This window comes from Palaemon carinicauda, chromosome 37 (genome assembly GCF_036898095.1).
Source record: "Palaemon carinicauda isolate YSFRI2023 chromosome 37, ASM3689809v2, whole genome shotgun sequence".
In the NCBI taxonomy this organism is placed as follows: domain Eukaryota; kingdom Metazoa; phylum Arthropoda; class Malacostraca; order Decapoda; family Palaemonidae; genus Palaemon; species Palaemon carinicauda.
The window spans coordinates 5,112,707-5,132,897 of NC_090761.1; the positions used below are offsets into that span (position 1 = coordinate 5,112,707).

Sequence of the window (20,191 nt, forward strand, 5' to 3'; positions counted from 1 at the left end):
TGAATATCACTTGGAATTCAGGGTGTGATTTTTTGGTTAATTGTAGAATATGACCCCACAAGTTTCACTGGTCAATTTTATGATTTAACCTGTTAAGCGTCACCCACGTGATAAACCGTTCACCACGATCTACTCGGTATCGCCTCCAACTGCATATTCCGTTCATGACTTCAATTGCCTTTTTCAAGCCGTCATTCTCGTGATATTACGTTTACTCGTATAGTAAGTATAGGATCACCACTTGGCAACACTCTCAGCATATGGGGGCTGTAAATAGAAACTTATATGATGTCTGGCAACTATTTTTCTGAAGGTAGCTTGATGTTAGAAAACTGGTTTCCTATCAGTGCGCTTCGGGCGTTCATGCGGAAGTGGTTGTTTGTTGTTCCTTTTGTAATGAACGGTCTAAAGAGGAAGGTTATTTCTTTAGATGAAATAAATGATATTCTTGTTGAGGAATTTGATAATGATAACCTGTTTGATAATGAGAGCACTAGTTTTGAATCCTCCAGTGATGAGTATATTGAAGAAACAAAGTTTTCTTTCGATGCCGAAAGCGAAAATGACTTCTCATTACCGAATGACTGGACAACGAGATTTCACAAAACTATATAGGAAAGGAAACGCCGACAGAGAGAGAGAGAGAGAGAGAGAGAGAGAGAGAGGAGAGAGAGAGAGAGAGAGAGAGAGAGAGAGAGAGAGAGAGAGAGAGGGGGGGGGGTTAGGTAGGTGTGTGTGAGTGTTATCCCTTTGCTTTTGTTGCTTATCCAGGCGTAAGATTTACGATTGAAGATAAAAAGAACCCATTAGAATATTCAGTATTATGTAGCAATTTGACGTGAAATAATAGTATTATTTGTTTTTTTACTCTACCATGTAATTAATATCCCTACTTTTAACTATGAATACGAATTATAAGCATAAAGAAATGATACAAACTTTGAAAAATTATCATTAGTGAAATGACCGCTCAGGGCAAAAAAAGCGTGACGGTATGTTAGCGGCAACCTGGTCCAGGGGGACGCTTAACAGGTTAAGGGTCGTCTTATGACAGGAAGTATGGCCTAGAGGTATCAAAATGATGAATATTATTTTTGGGCTCAAGCCATGTCGTCCTGATGGAAGGTTCCCAAGAGTAGCTTCCTAAGGGATGTTTGACTATAGTGATATTCCCAGAGAATTTACCTTTAGATCTCCAGAATTCTTACTCCTGGCGCGAATATCCTTAAATTTTCTCTTAAGGATATCGCATAATATCAGGGGACGTATTCTTGACATGCCACATAGCAATCTGCACCCCGAATAGCGTTTACGTTTCAATAGGGAAAGTGGCAAAATTAGAAGGGGAGCCGTATCACGGTTCCCCTAGTTCCCATACTACTATTGAGTATCACAACAGCGCCATATCCAAGATGGCAAACATTCCTAATTTTGTAGCGATTTCGCTCGGTGATGTTCCCTATTGATCTGACCTATTCGATTGATTTTCAAGGATTATTATGCAATCTCCAGCTTCTTTCGCCTCTGGAAAGTTGAGTATTGATTCTTTACAATGTGAGTAATTTAGCTCCTGTCTCACAGTGAAATTAGAGTAATTTATTGTGATTAGGAGCTAGGTCTGTTATAGGAGGTGCCATGGGCGTGTCGTTCGTTAGGCATGTGTTATTTAGTTAGTAGAACGACATTCCCGGTCAAAATAGCATTAATAATTTAATTATGAAAGGTATTTAGGCAATTTTTACTTGTAAAGATATTTATATACATAATTTTAAATATTTAACTTAGCCGGTGAATATATAATAGCTGAGCCTCCGGCGGCTCGACAGAAAAACACACAAAAACTCGCGAGCGATCGCTATGAAGGTTGCGGGTGTGCCCACTAGCGCCAACTATCGGCCAGATACCGCATATACATGTAAACAGACCCAATTTTTCTCTGTCGGTCTGATCGACAAGACGTACCATTACTCGCTGTTAACCTGGAGTTTTTCAACAGTCTTGGTGAAGTACTTCCTTTTGGTTTGAGCTTTCGCAGTGCTGGTGTTTTATCTTCAACTTAAATCTTGAACTCGTTTTTGGATAGATTTAATTGTTGATGACTTTGGATTGTTTTTTGGACTTTCTTTGACTTTTAAATGGCCGACCCTTCCCTTAGTACGGAAGTGTGTTTTAGGCTTTTAGCAATTATCTTATCACGTTATAAATTGTTGTTATTAATTATAGATTTTCCTCTATATATTTTATATCTCAACCGCCTTTATTAGGCCTCTTCGATTAGCTTTCCATTTATAATAAACATCAAGATAAATTTTAATGATTTGTTTATATGCGACCTTACCTATTCCTCCCCTAATCCGAGAGTAGGCGGTCCTAACTTGGAAACCGAAGTTAAACAACGTTGAGCCCTTTCAATCGTAAATAACTTTTACAGAGCAAATGATTTAAAAATTATTAAATGAATTTTTTTTAGTAGATATTTTATGAAAGATTTTCTTTGAATAGTCTTCGTACTGTTTCAAAGATGAACTAACGTTTAGTTTATTTATGCTACGCAGTTTGCGCTCTATCGTTACGATAGAGAGAATCACGGTTTCACTTTGCAGAAAGAGTAAATCGATTCTGACGTTTTGTTCATTCTTCTTTCAAACTTAAATGTTTTAAATTCTATTTTAAAGGAACTTGTTAATTGAAAAACCTTTCAGTTTTTTCCTTTGGTCAAATAACCTGTTTATTGACGAAAGGTAAGTGGGCTTTTCTCTTCGGTGCGAAATCAGAGAGAGAGAGAGAGAGAGAGAGAGAGAGAGAGAGAGAGAGAGAGAGAGAGAGAGAGGAAGAGAGAACGTTCCGATCTTTATTCTCGTCCCAAGCGAGTAACGTTGTTCTCGAGTCAGTTTTTTACTCTCGTCCCTAGTCTCTGTACGGGGAGAAAGGATAAAACGTTTTTAGTTTTTATTCTCGTCCCAAGGCACTGTACGGTGAGAGATTGAAAACGTAGTTTTGAATGAACTAGTGTTTAGTCTCCTTCCCAGCCACTGATTTTTTTTATCTTAATATATGTTTACTGTTTTTTGCTTGTATTAATGTGCTTACATTATACGACTTATTTCGCAATTATAACCTTTTGATGAGGGTAGAATTGCGTGCTTCAGGTAGAAATCAGTTTTATTCATACCTAATGTGAATTGTTGAAAAATTCGATTTCAGTGAAGTAAGTGCAAAACAGAAAATCGTAGTGATAAAGTGATAATTGCGCAAAGTGTTATCAGTGTTGCGACCGAGGGTTCGTCTGTTCGTGCCTGTCGTTCGCTTAGTCACAGACGTTACCCTCGTCTCTTACCGCAACCATTCCCGTTGATCCTAAATGGGTTGTACGGCAAGACATGCAGAATAAGCTTGCCTCTCTTATGGAGGACTATTCTGTTGAGCAGGTTCACGATGATCCTCGTAGCTTAGCTGATCGAGATCCTGGCCGTCAGCCGCCCAAACGAGCCTTTGCTCGTCCTGTTGACATTGACGTTACAAAGTCACGTCAATCATTTTTTGTAGAGCCTCACTCGATGCAGTCCCGTGTTGACTCTCAGCCGCTTGTGGACGTTCAGCCGCTGCCGCTTGCTCTTGTTGACGTTCAGGACGTTCACCAACCAGCATAGTTGACTTGTTTTGACGTTGAGCGTCAAGCACCGCAGTCAAGAGTTGTTTTGACTGCTCAGTCTAAGCAGTCAAGGCAGTCTCGAGTTGACGTCGAACGTCCTCCCGCACCTGTTGTTGTTGCTGGTCAGTCCTTTAAGCAGTTACATGACATAGCGTCCTTGACTGCTACTGTTGTTCCTTTGCGTGTGGACTCTGCTTGTCAAGCATTGCCACCACGGCAGGTCTCTCCCTTGCTTGAGACTCGGCATTGTCGGACAAGGTTCCTTCAGATGAGGAAGTTGCTGATCCCCCTCCTACTGATATTCCCTTGAGGACTCTGTCAGACGGAGAGGAGCCTAAAGCTGCTCAGCCCTCTATGGACTTTAAATAAATCATGCTGATTTTTAAGGATCTTTGTGCGGATCTTTTTGTAACTGCTGCTCCTCGTTCGCCTAAACGTCAGAGTTTACACTAGGCTTAGCTACTTCGAAGCAGGTGTTTTCTAGGCTAGTGCTCTCTCGCTCTTCTAAGAGAGCTTTACGTTTGCTAGGCGACTGGTTAATCACCAGGAGGAGTTTGGGGGAGACAGCCTTTGCTTTCCCTACTTTTAAGCTGGCTTATAGAGCGAGAGTCTGATATGACACGGGAGAAGTTCTCGGCTTGGGAGTTCCTGCCTCTGCCCAGATAGACTTCTCAAACCTCATAGACTCTCCCTGGCGCCTGGCCATAAGACGCTCCAAGATTTTATGGTCGACTTCAGAGCTAGACCATCTCCTGTTAGGAGTTTTTTTTCAAGCGTTTGAAGTTTTGCTGTACAATTATGTCATGCATAAACAAGGCTTTCAGGGATGGCTCCAATATCTGACAGCCACGTTCTCTGCAGGAACAAGTCCCTCAGGGATGGCTCCAATGATCTGGCAGCCATGTTCACTGCAGGAGTACGTAAGAGGCAAGTGCGCTCAATGTGTTCATTGTCAAGACAAACTTCACGATGAAGTCTACCAGGCTGTCTTGACAGCATTAATGGAAGGCGACTGGATGGTCTCTCTCGACCTTCAGGAGGCATACTTCCACATTCCTATACACCCGGATTCCCAACCGTTTCTGAGGTTTGTTTACAGGAATGTGGGGTACCAGTTTCGAGCCCTGTGCTTTGGCCTCAGTCCTGCTCCTCTCGTGTTTACGAGGCTCATGAGGAATGTGGCAAAATCCCTCCATCTATCGGGAATCCGAGCCTCCCTGTACTTGGACGATTGGCTTCTCAGAGCATCGTCCAGTCTTCGCTGTCTGCAGGATCTACATTGGACGTTAAGTCTGGCCAGGGAGTTGGGACTTTTGGTCAACCTAGAAAAGTCCCAACTGATCCCATCCCAGATTATTCTATATTTGGGGATGGAGATTCGCAGTCCAGTTTTTTCGGGCTTTTCCGTCTGCCACCCGAATAGAACAAGCCCTGCTCGAAGTCCAACTAATGCTGAAAAGAGAACGTTTGTTCAGTCAGGAGTTGGAACAGTCTCGTAGGGACTCTCTCATCCCTGGAGCAGTTTGTCTCGCTAGGGAGACTACACCTTCGGCCTCTCCAGTTCCATCTAGCCTCTCACTGGAACTAGGACAAGACGTTAGAGACGGTATCATTCCCAGTCTCCGAACCAGTAAAGGCATGCCTGAAATGGTGGGACAGCAATATCAGTCTGAGAGAGGGACTATCCCTAGCAGTCAAGAACCCAAACCACGTGTTGTTCTCAGACGCGTCGGATTTGGGTTGGGGTGCGACCCTGGACGGTCGGGAATGCTCGGGTCTGTGGACCTCAAGTCAGAAGAGCATGCACATCAACGGCAAGGAGCTATTAGCAGTCCACTTGGCCTTGATGAAATTCGAAAGCTTTCTTCGAAACTAAGTGGTAGAGGTCAACTCAGACAACACCACAGCTTTGGCTTACATCTCCAAGCAAGGAGGCACACACTCCTTCACGCTGCTCGAGATCGCAAGGGACCTTCTCATATGGTCAAGAAATCGAGGCATCTCCCTGTTGACGAGATTCATCCAGGGGGACTTGAACGTCTTGGCAGACTGTCTCAGTCGGAGGGGTCAGGTGATACCCACGGAATGGACCCTCCACAAGGACGTGGGCAAGAGTCTTTGGGCTACTTGGGGTCAACCCACCATAGACCTCTTTGCCTCCTCGTTGACCAAAAGGTTACCAATCTATTGCTCTCCAGTCCTAGATACAGAAGCTATCTACATAGACGCGTTTCTACTGGATTGGTCTCATCTGGACTTATATGCATTCCCACCATTCAAGATGGTCAACAAGGTACTGCAGAAGTTCGCCTCTCACGAAGGGACAAGGTTGTCGTTGGTTGCTCCCCTCTGGCCCGCGAGAGAGTGGTTCACCGAGGTACTTCGATGGCTGGTAGACTTTCCAAGAAGTCTTCCTCTAAGGGTAGATCTGTTACGTCAGCCCCACGTAAAGAATGTCCATCAAAGCCTCCCCGCTCTTCGTCTGACTGCCTTCAGACTATCGAAAGACTCTCAAGAGCTCGAGGCTTTTCGAAGGAGGCAGCCAGTGCGATTGCAAGAGCGAGGAGAGCTTCTACCATTAGAGTATACCAGTCGAAGTGGGAAGTCTTTCGAGACTGGTGCAAGTCAGCATCTGTGTCCTCGTCCAGTACCTCTGTAGCCCAAATCGCAGATTTTCTTTTACATCTGAGAAAGGTTCGCTCCCTCTCAGCTCCCATGATTAAGGGCTACAGGAGCATGTTGGCTTCGGTCTTTCGACATAGAGGCTTAGATCTTTCCAACAATAAAGATCTCCAAGATCTCCTTAAGTCTTTCGAGACCTCTAAGGAACGTAGTTTGGCAACTCCTGGATGGAACTTAGACGTGGTCCTAAGGTTCCTCATGTCAGACAGGTTTGAGCCATTACATTCAGCCTCCCTGAAGGATCTCACCCTCAAGACACTTTTCCTAGTGTGCTTGGCTTCGGCTAAAAGGGTCAGTGAACTTCATGCCTTCAGTAAGAACATCGGCTTTTCTACAGAAAAAGCCACTTGTTCACTTCAACTTGGTTTCCTGGCCAAAAATGAACTGCCTTCTCGTCCTTGGACTAAATCTTTTGATATTCCTTGCTTATCAGAGATCGTAGGCAACGAACTGGAAAGAGTATTATGTCCTGTTAGAGCTCTTAAGTTCTACTTAGCTCGTACTAAGTCTTTACGAGGTAAATCTGAGGCATTATGGTGCTCAGTTAAGAAACCATCATTGCCTATGTCAAAGAATGCTTTGTCATATTTTATCAGATTTTTAATACGAGAAGCTCATTCTCACTTGAATGAGAAAGACCGATGTTTGCTTAAGGTTAAGACGCACGAAGTTAGAGCTATAGCAACCTCCGTGGCCTTCAAGCAAAATAGATCTCTGCAAAGTATTATGGACGCGACTTTTTGGAGAAGCAAGTCAGTGTTCGCGTCATTTTACTTAAAAGATGTCCAGACTCTTTACGAGGACTGCTACACACTGGGTCCATTCGTTGCAGCGAGTGCAGTAGTGGGTGAGGGTTCTACCACTACATTACCCTAATTCCAATATCCTTGTTAATCTGTCTCTTGAAATGTTTTTAATATTGTTTTTTGGGTTGTACGGAAGGCTAAGAAGCCTTTCGCATCCTGGTTGATTTGGCGGGTGGTCAAAGTCATTTCTTGAGAGCGCCCAGATTAGGGGTTTGATGAGGTCCTGTTTGTATGGGTTGCAGCCCTTGATACTTCAGCTCCTGGGAGTCTTTCAGCATCCTAAGAGGATCGCTGGGCTTCGTGAGGAAGACAGACTTACAAGACAGAGTAATCGTCTAAGTCAACTTCCTTACCAGGTACCTATATATTTGGGTTTTGTTATATTATAACTGTCAAAAACTCTAAGCATATACGCTGTAAACTTAATTAACTCTGGTCTCTACCCACCACCATGGGTGTGAATCAGCTATTATATATTCACCGGCTAAGTTAAATATTTAAAATGATATTTTAATTATAAAATAAATTTTTGAATATACTTACCCGGTGAATATATAAATTAAAGGCCCCCCCTTCCTCCCCGATAGAGACCCAGCGGGATGAGAAAAATTGGGTCTGTTTACATGTATATGCGGTATCTGGCCGATAGTTGGCGCTAGTGGGCACACCCGCAACCTTCATAGCGATCGCTCGCGAGTTTTTGTGTGTTTTTCTGTCGAGCCGCCGGAGGCTCAGCTATTATATATTCACCGGGTAAGTATATTCAAAAATTTATTTTATAATTAAAATATAATTTTTCCTTTTTCTATGTCGATTGTATATGTCAGAGTTTCGGTGATTTAGGTAACCGAGATCTCGTCTTGCCTAGGTAATGTAACCTAGGCGATATACAGTAGTATACTTTAGACATTTCCCTGGTTACCCTCATGTATTGGCTTATCAATTCATCGGAGATTGATATCTCCTAGAATTATTATATAACCGATACTCGTCTCTAGTAGAGATTTAAGGGTAATCTCTCTTTCTCTCTAGTGTAGCCTTAGGCTACAACCCTAGTGGGTCGTGCCTCGAGTTTTCATTCAGGCATGACTAGCCTAGGGTTTTCTGTCTCGTCCCTTAACAGCAGAAGGCAGATTTTGGGATTCGGTCAGAACCTCATAGTATTTAGTCTTGTGCCGACAGTCGGCCGGCAGGATGAATAGTCATTCCCCCTGCCGGCTAGGCTGCTGACATAGGAGGCTAGCCCTCCCTAGGCTGCACCTGAAGTGGTTGTATGATGCCTCCACCTTCTCCCTGTGGTCTAGTAGACTAGTCCTGTGCTCGCAGACCCTAGGCTGAAGAGTAGTATTCTTCTGAGGTAGGCCTAGGATGGCGCCGATACTGAAAGAAAGTTTCTTAAGGGTGTGTAGGACCGGCAACCTTGCCGGTTCCTTCCACACCTCATACAGGACCCTTTTCCCTCCCCCTCTCTTCTTTTGTGATGGCCGAGCCATTGTCTTTCTTTGAGCCGTCGTCCTGCAACCTCACGGGTTGCGGGGGCCGGCCAGACTCCTCTGCAACTGTTGTCCGGCTGCCTGCGGCTATGCCAGCTGCTGGCAGCCATGACAACTGCCGGTGGCCATGTTGGCTGCCGGCAGCCATGTGTTATAAAACTGTCGGCTGCTGGCGGCTATGCAAGCTGCTGGTAGCCATGTCATCTGTTGGCAGCCATGACGGCTGCCAGCTGCTGACGGCCATGGTGGCTGTTGGGAAGTCCCTTCTGTCACCAAGGTTCTTCAGTCCTCCCTTGGACTGCTGGCTTCAAGTTATGTTGCCGGGGTATTACCACTGACCAGATAGGTGCTGACTCAGCCGGCAGTACACCGACTATACCAGTGGCGCCGGATGCTAGCCGACTGATCCTTGCCGGCGATGGTACTTGTGGCTGGATGGAAGCCTGAATCTTACATTCTCCCCTCCATTTGAACCTTCTTTCTGGAGAAAGGCAGTAAATTAGACTTTTACATCCTTAATTAGTGTATACATACACAATAATAAGGCAGCCTTCACTCCATGCTGTCTCTCTCTCTCTCTTGTAAGCTAGCATGCCGGCTGTGCTGACAGCGACTAGCTATGCCGGCTGAATTACAGTATATGTTTATACAGGTAGTCAGTATATTTGCAGTATAGGATATACTGCAGATAGAAAAACTATTGTATATATTATACTAGTAGTTATTTTCCAATATATCTTGGGTATCCTTGCCCGGGTGTTTGCTGAGACCAATCCTATATTGAAAGAATAGAATTTCTTATATATTCTGATTAGAAATAAGTTTTCATATTACCCTATAATAAATATTTTAAAGGGCTGGTAGTATTACATTTCTAACCCTAAAAGGTTAAAACCCTTATCCTTGAGTTTCCCTGATCAGGAAACTATGATTTAATATTGTAAGGGAGGTCACAGCAAATCTGCTGGGTAGGATACACAAATATATGTCTTTTATATTTCCTAGTCCAGTCGGCGTCATGCCGGCTGGACCGTGCCGTTAGATGCTTGCCACAACGGCAGCACACTGGCTGAACTACATTATATATAGTGATACAGTAGTCAGTATTTTGCAATATAGTATATACTGCAAACAGAAAACTATAGTATGATTATACAGTAGTTAGTTTCTTACATATTTTGGGTATCCTTGTGCGGGCTTCTGCTGGGACCGTTCTTATATTGAAAAAATAGTATTCCTTCAATACTCTGATTAGAAATCAGTCATCCTTACCCCACAGAGTAAAGAATAAAAAGGGGCAGTGACTTGTACACTTCTCTTCCCCTAGGGGTTAGAACCCTTTCGTTAGAGTTCCTTGATAGAGGAATCTCCTTATAGTTAATACTGAGGGGAGGTAACAGCATTTGCTTGCAGGGGATACACAAGTATGTGTCTCCCACTATCCCTTTCGAGCTTACTATCCTAAGCTATTTTAGTTAAAAGATGACTTTTGCATATTGCTTATCAGTGAGATAATGAATTGTATACTCATTCAGCTTTCCTTTCTTTACAGGAGGAACCCCAGATGACATGTGTTGCAGTCTTCTGCAATATCAAGAGTAAGTGTTTTTATGTCATAATACATGCAGGTTTCATGCCCCCTGCAATATTATTTCCGAATCCCTGCATCATTGGAACCTCAAGTTTGCAATGTATGTCGGACCTTAATGTCCGAGGGTTTCGAGAATCCCTAGTCGACAGTCTAGGGATGCAGCTTGTGATAAATTACGCAACTGGGTGAGAGGCTTCCAGAAAATCTCTCCGGGACCATACCTACCTAATGATAGGGTGCGTAACCTACTATTCCCGAAAGAAAGTAAGGAAATAGTGGTGCCCCAGGCACGATTCACACCTCCCTGCGGCCAGATAGCCTTTGGGACGGAAGGCAGGAAGCCCCCACAGGAAGAGGTGGATAAGGTCGTGTCTGAATCGATTCCGTCTGTACCGGCTCTAGAGCCATTAACATCGACATCTTCACCCTTTACTTCTCTATTAGATGAAATGGACCAATTATGGGCCCATATGAAAGGTCTAATAGAAAACTTTCACAAACAAGACAAAATTGGAGGAAGTGAAACGCAAGATAGAGCTCTGTGAAGCTCCACTTGTCGTTCCCCAAGGGTCATACAAAGGACCCAGAGACCAAGACCTTCCAACATGCTCCAAAACCAATCCTTGGAGGTTTGCAGAGCTTATGCCTATTTTAAACGACAAACTCTACATCTTGGAGAAGATGGGTGTGATTCCTTTGGACAAAATCCAGTTTTGGGCAAGCTTTGAAGCTTTCCCTAATTGTTTCATTCGACTGAGACATGAACCAATGTCAAGAAAAGAAACGGAACTAAAGGAGGTTATGATTCTCGACCATGATAAGGCACAGGCTATCTTGTCAAATAGCCTGAGAAAGGCGGGTTACTCGGTGTCGAAAGTATTCACACTAGGTAACAGACACCCTTCCTTTCTTGCTCCTGCTTCAATATCATTCCCCTTTACGTGGAAGGCATTTAAATCTGTTGCCAAGGCAGTGGAGGCAGGTAGACCATGTCCTGCACTCGAGGAGTGCAAACCTCTTGTCACTAGCCTTTCCGAGGCAGGAGAAGGAATGGAACGAAGTCCACTTAACCTTTTCAGTAGGAAGACTAGACGCGGATATCACTAGACGACAGTTTAGTGAGAATCTCCCTAAACTATCCGAGTTTCTTTTGAGTAAGGAACAAGAGACAAAGGAGAGGCTTGCAGCCTTCCTATCCCTACAGAACTGCAGAGTTGTGTTCAGCCCACCAAAATACCACAGACATGCTCATGGTATTGGCCAAATGGCCACCTTAGTAAAAGACCTTTATGCCTTTATGAAGGCTAGGAGAGCCTGTAGAGAGTTTGTGTTCGCTGCCGCAACAGTGAAACACGAAACCAGGATGCTGATATCTTCCAACATCTGGGGTAGAGACCTCTTTCCAAACGAGGTAGTTAGAAAGGTGATTAAGAAGGCCACCATGGAGAACATAGGACTTCTCCAAAAGTGGGGCATCCTTTCAAAGAGAAAGTCTTCCACGGTTGTGGGTCCCCAACCTAAAAGGAAGACGGAAAAGTCTAGAAATATTCCTCGGGCTGTTCAACAACATCCCACAGTTGCAATGACCACGGTGCCACAGGCAAGCGGTCGTATATGTAAACCTTCTGATGAAGCAAAGCAAAGAGATGCTTCTGGTAGGAGGGAGGTTCCATCAGGATTGCTGGACCTTCGATCCTTGGGTCCAAGGCCTAATCAAGATGGGACTAGGATGGGAAGTAGATATGCTTCCACCATCATTTCCTCAACTCTTCCTACACTCCAAAACCCTCCTGGAAGAGTATACCTTAGAGCTCTAGAGCATACAGGTGGTAAGGAAAGTATAGTCCATCGAATTCCAGGGAAGGCTGTTTGGTGTTCACGAGAAGGACTCGAAAAAACTCAGAGTCATTGGACTTGTCGCCACTCAACAAGTTCAAATAAAACAGCAAGTTCAGAATGTTAATCCTTCTGAACATAAGGACCTTATTTCAAAAAGGGGTGTTCGCAGTCTTGTCAGACCTGAAAGATGTCTATTGGCAGCTTCCAGTCAATCACCCCCTCCCCTCCTACCTAGGATTCAAGTTACAGAGGATAATGTATGTCCTAGGAAAGATACTTGTCGGACTAAACACAGTCCTAAGTATCTTTACGAGATTGGCGGACACAGTCGCGCAAAAACCAAGCCTAGAAATGGTTCAGGCAACAATGTACCTGGACGAAAGGTCTGGGGTGGGCAGCACCCGAAGTGGCTGGTCTATGAGCATCCAAGGAAGTGATCCGGTTCCCGGAACATCGGGGATGCAAGATAAGCTTCAAGCGGTCTCGATTCTCTCCAGCTCAAAGGCTTCAATGGTTAAAAAACCATTGAAACCTGTGGTTACACCAACTCTCCTTTCCCTTGGGAATGTAAAAGGAGATCGCACGGTCTGTCAAGAGACTATGGTAATCAGTCAGGATTCCAAGACGCTAACAGGCAGGATTTCAGAACTCTCTCCAGTTCGCACTAGTGACAGACCCAGTGCTAAGAGCACAGCTGAAAGATGCGCTAAGAGTCTGGAGAAGATACGCATCAAACGCTCGAAGAGATCTAAAAGGACAGATATCGGTCTTTCCTTAGTCGCTTCCCTAACAATGGTTAAAGGCCAAAAGCCTATTGAAGACCGTGCCCTTGCAACTACCCCGACTATTGAAGATCATCCGCATGGATGCCTAGTCGGAAGACTGGGGGTATTCACTCCCATCAGAGGAAAGTCCAAGGGATTCGGTCATTTCTATCCAAGACCATGTTGGTCCTGTCATGGTTGGAGAACCTCTCTCCATGCAGATCAGACCACCTCAGGCTGATCTGGGACATCTTAGTGATAATGAGACGTCAGAACCGACAAGGCTAGAGAACGTCTCATACAGTCTAGGTGACGGTGACCATCCCTTACCTAAAGGGCTGGCACCTATCAGCAGTTCATGTACAATTGATCCGCAATGTGACAGTGGATGCTCTACTCGGGCTTAAGCCGATAGAGTTAGAATGGTCCACAGACGCAGACCTATTCTCTCCCAGATGGGAACAAGTCCCCGAGCTGCAGATCGACCTCTTCGCCACGAGCGTCATCAAAAACTACCTCGATATGTAGCCCCATACGAGGATCCTCTAGTGGAGATAACAGACATCATGTTTCTAGTATAGAAGGGATGGACTCAGGAATTCCTGTTCATCCCATCCAATCTCCTGCTGAAGGTCCTCAACATGCTGAGATCCTTCCAGGGAAGAGTGGCTCTGTTGGCTCCCAAGAGCAATCTGTTCCCTTTAGTGAAGGAACTGAAGCTGAGGCTGGCCCTAGTTCTAAACCCACGACTATCTCAGAAGGTTCAGAAGTTAATTGCCTTCGATTTATCACAGAGAGCCCAAACCCTTTATTTCATGATTTTCTTGCCCTAGCAGTTAGGAAAAGATTTGGGATCTTGGAAGGCAATACAGAATTCTTAGAAGAATACAAGTCTAAGTCAACTAGAAGACAATATGAGTCTTCCTGGAAAAAGTGGGTTGCTTTCGTAAAAGCAAAAAGACCGAAAGAAATTTCAATGAACTTCTGTCTGTCCTTCTTTGTCCACCTTCATAATCAATGTCTGGCGGCCAACACAATAACTACGTGCAAGTCAGCCTTGACTAGACCTCTTCTGTATGCCTTTCCAGTGGATCTGGCGAATGAAATCTTTAATAAGATTCCGAAGGCATGTGCAAGGCTTAGGCCTGCAGCACCACCAAAGCCCATCTCATGGTCTTTGGACAAGGTTCTACATTATGCCTCATCTGTGAACAATGAAGATTGTTCCCTCAAGGCTCTAACCCAAAATGTTATTTTTCTGTTCGCTATAGCCTCCGGGGCTAGAGTTAGTGAAATAGTGGCCCTATCTAGAGATGAGGGCCACATTCAGTTCACAGAAGCGGGAGAACTGAATCTCTTTCCTGATCCAACCTTTCTCGCTAAGAACGAGCTACCCACTAAGAGGGGTGGGGTCCCTGGAGAATCTGCCCTCTGAAGGAAGATGTCTCTCTATGTCCTGTAGAGTGTCTAAAGGGCTATCTTCATAGAACTTCAGACTTCAGGGGAGGACAGCTCTTTAAAGGAGAAACCTCTGGATCAAACTTATCCATAAAATAAATGGGGGCGAAGCTCACCTACTTTATTTGCAGAGCAGATCCTGACAGTACTCCCGCAGGGCATGATCCGAGAAAAATTGCTTCATCACCGAAGTTTTTTCAGTATATGGACTTTGAGCGTCTTCGATCATATGCTAAGCAGGTCCATGAACTGAAGCATTATGTGGTGGCGGCAGGTAGTGTATTAAAACCTGTCGTCTAATTCGGCGAGGAACAGCTAATTGATTGGGACTATCAATTAAAGGGAGAAGGGGTCAGCACTTTTTAGTGTGACCCCCTTTTGCATGAGTGTCACCATGGTGACACTAACTGTTCAAAATATAAGGTGTGGAATTATAAAGATAGTACTATTGCCGTGTGTACGTAGTACACAGTGTTGATGGAATATAACAGGTACAGAAATTATGAAGAGAAATTTTATTAAAAACTTTAATTCAGTCTGAGAGTGGCATTCATCATTACTTTCCTTTTAAAAAGGAAAAATAATTTCTTTATATGTCGTATGTATAATTCCTTTATCATGCTACATTCATTTTACTTGATTAATTTAGTCATTTATTGGAAATAAATGCCTATTAGAATGTAATTGCGTCCTAATTCGCCCGACAATTGGATGTTTAAGATGCCAGAGTTCTTTGACTTACTCATGTAAGTATACTTCATATCATTGTATGCTTACAAACTATGGATATAATGGACACTGCTATTGGTTCGGCAATATATACAAACCTTGAGACTGTTTGTATGCTCAGTGTATACTTATGTTTGTTCATACAATATATGCTAATCTTGGGGCCCCTTTTCTACCGTCTAAAACGACTCCTCCCTGTAGGGGGCAGGAAGCACTAACATCGTTTATGATTATTGATGATGATGGATAACGATAACGTCATTTGTCTCAAATGGTCCAAATGACCATAGAAATATTGTCCCTAGGTTAAGGCACTGATGAAAATCCACAGATACATTAATGCTCTGGTATGCTTCCATCAGGACGACATGGCTTGAGCCCAAAAAACGGATTTTGATCGAAGCGAAAAATCCATTTTTGGGTGATATGGCCATGTTGTCCGGATTGGACCCAAAGAAAAGTTCTTCACAGTATCCCTCCCGAACCTACTGTATCTGTAGCACCATGTTCAATGCTACAAGGAATGTCCACCATCTTGGATATGGCGCTGTTGTGATACTCAATAGTAGGATGGGAACTAGGGGAACCTTGATACGGCTCCCCTCCTAATTTTGCCACTTTCCCCCTCGAAGCGTAAACGCTGTTCGGGGTGCAGATTGCTACGTGGCGTGTCAAAAATACGTCCCCTGATATTATGCGATATCCTTGAGAGAAAATTTAAGGATATTCGTGCCAGGAGTTAGAATTTTGGAGACCTAATGGTAAATTCTCTGGGAATATCACTATAGTCAAATATCCCTTAGGAAGCTACTCTTAGGAACCTTCCATCAGGACGACATGGCCATCTCACCCAAAAATAGATTTTTCGCTTCGCTCAAAATGCGTTTATTGAACTTCTGTCAACTTATGTTTTTGTCATTTGTCCATTATTATTTTGATACTGTTCCTATTTCCCAACTGTCTGCTGTCCTTATAATTCTGTTTAATTTTGTTGATTGATTTTGTCATATTTGCTCCATATTTTGCTTAGATATTTGACATTCTAATCTGCTTGTATGTGTGAAAATTACATTTTTGTTGGAATTGCTAGTTTTGGGTAAATGTTTACTGTACTGTATATTAAAGATATCAGACCAGGATATTTTATTTATAAAGCTGGTATTATTTTAAAATTTTTGTGCAACTAAGATTTGGATTTTTTTTTATTATTTTGTCTTGGTATACACAAATACTGTACCTATTTATGAATGTATGGTTGATATTGTCCATTTATTTGTAATCAGGTACTTCTGGTTATTTTGTTAATTTAGATAGTTGTTTGGGTAGTTGAATTTACAATTGTGACCAAAGCTTTCTATGATATTAATAAAGTACATTATAATCTGTCGTCAGGTAAACCAACCTTCTGCAGCTAAACAGCTCATGGACTTTGACAAGAAGCCAGCTGATAAAAAGCCAGATATCAACATAGGAACAGAATTTGGTCTTAAGTTGGATCAGTATTCAAAGAAGACAGGGGCGTTGAAGAATAAGTCTGCAGCAAGTCAGGCACGAGAATGGACTGAACAAGAAATTCTACTTTTGCTAGAAGCTCTTGAGGTAAATTTAACATTATTTTATCACAAATCATTTAAATTTTCAGAATGTTTCAATTATTTTTTGACAGTCTTTTGGTATATCTGTGTTAGTATCTTATGTTGTTTATATTATGGATAATTTTTTAGATGTAATTGGTGTTTTATTTTGAGGATTAGGATTAATTGGATTTATTGTTTTGCAGATGTACAAAGATGATTGGAATAAGGTGTGTGAACATGTGGGCACAAGAACACAAGATGAATGTATTCTGCAGTTCCTGAGATTGCCCATAGAAGACCCATACTTAGAAGATCCAGAAGTTGGTAATGGTCCAACCGCATCTGCTCTAGGTCCTCTTGCTTATCAACCTATTCCTTTCAGTAAATCTGGTAATCCAATTATGTCTACAGTTGCCTTCCTAGCTTCAGTAGTAGATCCTCGTATAGCTGCATCTGCTGCTAAAGCTGCTATGGATGAATTTTGTCGTATCAAAGATGAAGTTCCTGCAGCACTTCTTGATTCCCATATAAAAAATGTTGCTGACCATGCTGCATCAAATGAAGGAAAGGTTGATCCTACTGCTGGGTTGGCAAAGTCAGGCATTGCGGGAACTGAACCTGAAGGAGAGGAAAAGAAAGAAAGTGAGGGCGAGAGTGAAAAGAAAGAAACAGAGCCTAAGAAAGATGCAGAAAAGAAAGAAGAAGAAAAGAAGGAAGAAAAAGAGCCCGAAAAGAAAGAAGAGGCCATGGAAGTTGACAAACCATTGGAGGAAAAAACTGAAGAGAAGAAAGAGGGGACAGAGGAAGAGGAAAAGAAAGAGGAAAAAGAAACTAAGGAGGACAAAAAGGAAGAGAATCCAGAGGAAAAGAAATTGGATGCAGAACGAGAAAGACTTCGCAAGGATGCTTCTGTGCAGCAAGCAGCTAGTGCAGCTTTGGGGTCAGCAGCTGTAAAAGCTAAGCATTTGGCTGCTGTAGAAGAACGCAAGATTAAGTCACTGGTTGCTCTCCTTGTTGAAACACAGATGAAGAAATTAGAAATAAAGTTACGTCACTTTGAAGAACTTGAAACGATCATGGATAGAGAGCGAGAGAGCCTAGAGCTCCAGCGGCAGCAGTTACTGCAAGAACGTCAACAGTTCCATCTTGAGCAACTGAAAGCAGCTGAAATGAGGGCTCGGCAACATGCTTTACATCAGCTAACTCAGGGTGCGAGTCCAGCGCACTCACCAGCGCCGTCTCTGACACAAGTTCACAATTAGGATTAATGGTACTTTTAAGATGCTACATACGCTACGAAATTTGTATATTCACTTTGATTTTTTCTTTGGCTGAGATTTGTTTACACTGAATTTTATCTAAGTAAACCAAAGCTAGGGGAATTATCTCGAGAGATAAAGCTTAATCCTTTAAGCATTTTTATTACATTATTAATTGTAGATGTAGATATTTTTTTATGTTAATAGTACAGTGCCGATAGCCATTTACCTGGCCAAAATAGCTAACTTTAAAGAATGTTAGCATATCAGATGCATTTTTATTTAGATCTGGAACCATCGTTGCAATGTTAGTTTGTATTGAGTGACAGGTACAAAAGAATGCAGAAGTATTAAAAGTATTTTCTCATTTCTGTGTATGAAGTATCGCAAAAAGAATGAATTTTATTCTTTGCAAGTTAGTTTTCTATTTATAACCGAGTTCTGAAAGGATGTATGTAAAGGGCTACTATTGTTGTGGTTCCCATATCTTTTTATTGTAAGAAACCAAATTTCCTTTCCTTTAGCAAATTTCGTAATTGCTGAAGTGAAAGAGAGAAATAGTTGCAATGGTAGTTTGTGCAGCTGAGTATTCATAGTGTTATAGTAGCTTACAATTTTTTCTTGATTTGAAGGTGGAAATTATTTATTTATATTTTACATACTTCTAATGATAACTCTACAAACTGGCTTTCTTTTATTTAAACTAAGGGAACTTTATAAAAATAATACAACCCAACACTGTAAAGCTAGCATTCATAAAAAATTCCCTATTGTGTACAGTATATAGTTTATTATACAACCATGATCTCTAACAAAACTGATTTTGGATGTGTATTTTACGCACATATAGTAGTAAGGTCTATAATTAAAGTTATTCAGAATTACTGAGGGAGTTTACTTAGGGGTGAATTTTATAATGCTGAAGTTGTTTGCATGTTGTCTTGTAATGTTAATGTACTGATATGTACCTGCCAGTTCTCGCTAGAACAAACTATTGGATGTTACTGCCAACAATATTTTTTATTTCATTATGAAGTTCATCTATTCTTTATTTAACTCACTGTTCATTACTGCTGTAGCATCCTGTGGCAACTGCCATTTTTCATACTTCATATGTTCTGAGTCATACTTTTTAGTACCGTATTAAATGATAAGTTTCACATTTTACTCTTTCAATACCCCTGTTATTTCTCTTTTGTATGATACAGCATATATTTTTAAAGGGCATATTTTTTCCTACGCAAAAACAAGCCATCGTCATACAAAATGGGTATACTCTAGCACACAAGCTGATACAGCCGATGAAGAATTGTTGAGGATATGATAACCAATATGGCATGCCCTACTCTCCCATGTGTTAAGTTAATAGACTATGGCTTGAAGTGGGGAATCTACTCTCATCTGTGCTGACATTCAGACGTCCTTTGTTGGCCTATGAAGTTTTCATTGGTTTTGTGCTAATTGTTTTCTCTTGTCTTTCTGAATGAGTGCAAACCAAATGTGTGTAATGAAGAGATGTTCTGGTATGGAAGAACGTTATGTGGGACTTTCACGAATTATGTAGAAGTTGATCATCTTCGTACTTTGTGTCCAACGTGCAGGGGATATCAATGCTCCGCAGAAGCTCCTTGTGCTGTTTGTAGGGCATATTCGTCCTGCTAATCTGCTAATGGAAGAAATTTCATGGACGAAAGAAGAAATCTAATTAAGATTGTTCGCCTTCGGCTGCTTCGGGGTCGAAGAAGAAGTCTAGATCTCCTCCTGTAACTACGGAAATTCTGATGACTGAGCTTTCACCGTCAGTTGTGCCACTAGGCCAACCAACAGGGGATTGGGATCATGTAATTCACCTGGTTTATCCTGAAAACATGATTGTTCTGCTCTAAATAGTGAAGTAGGAGATCCTATGTTAAGGCTGAAGCTCTTGCTACCACTGTCTCCTGTTGTTGAGCGTGCTCTTAACTGATGATCGCCACATGATGGCTAAGAAGCAGCATGTGCCTTCGATTTTGCAACCCTTCAGCATTCTAGAATCTTGTGACCAGCTCTATTTTTGACTTGCAATCTCAAAGTGAGTTCTCAGGTTATAATCTTTTGGGTTTGCCTCTGAGGTTTTCAGAACATTCTCTAGAGCAATTAACTTGGCATTCGCTTGAGTGCATTTCAGAACACACCCCAAAGTGCCAACCACTGACTGAGCATGCTTCATCGTTAACCATTCCTGACACCGTACTATCATCCCTCTTGGCATTCACTCTGCTTTGTGCAACGAAGTCTGGTCTTTTGCTTACACCTCGAGAGTTTGCTTACTTTGTGATGACCAAGATATGTCGGCTAAAAC

General features: G+C 42.4%; 1 protein-coding gene across 2 annotated transcripts in view; it reads left to right on the forward strand.

Moving 5' to 3' along the window:
* Window positions 1-19,012, forward strand: part of mor (SWI/SNF- related protein mor) — a 126,030-nt gene extending 107,018 nt beyond the window's left edge. For both annotated transcript variants that reach the window (XM_068360677.1, XM_068360678.1), the window contains exons 11-12: window positions 16,407-16,613; window positions 16,795-19,012. In XM_068360677.1, coding sequence (XP_068216778.1) covers window positions 16,407-16,613; window positions 16,795-17,853 — 1,266 coding nt within the window. In that variant the 3' untranslated portion in view covers window positions 17,854-19,012. The remainder of the gene's footprint in view (window positions 1-16,406; window positions 16,614-16,794) is intronic.
* Window positions 19,013-20,191: the final 1,179 nt, after the last annotated feature.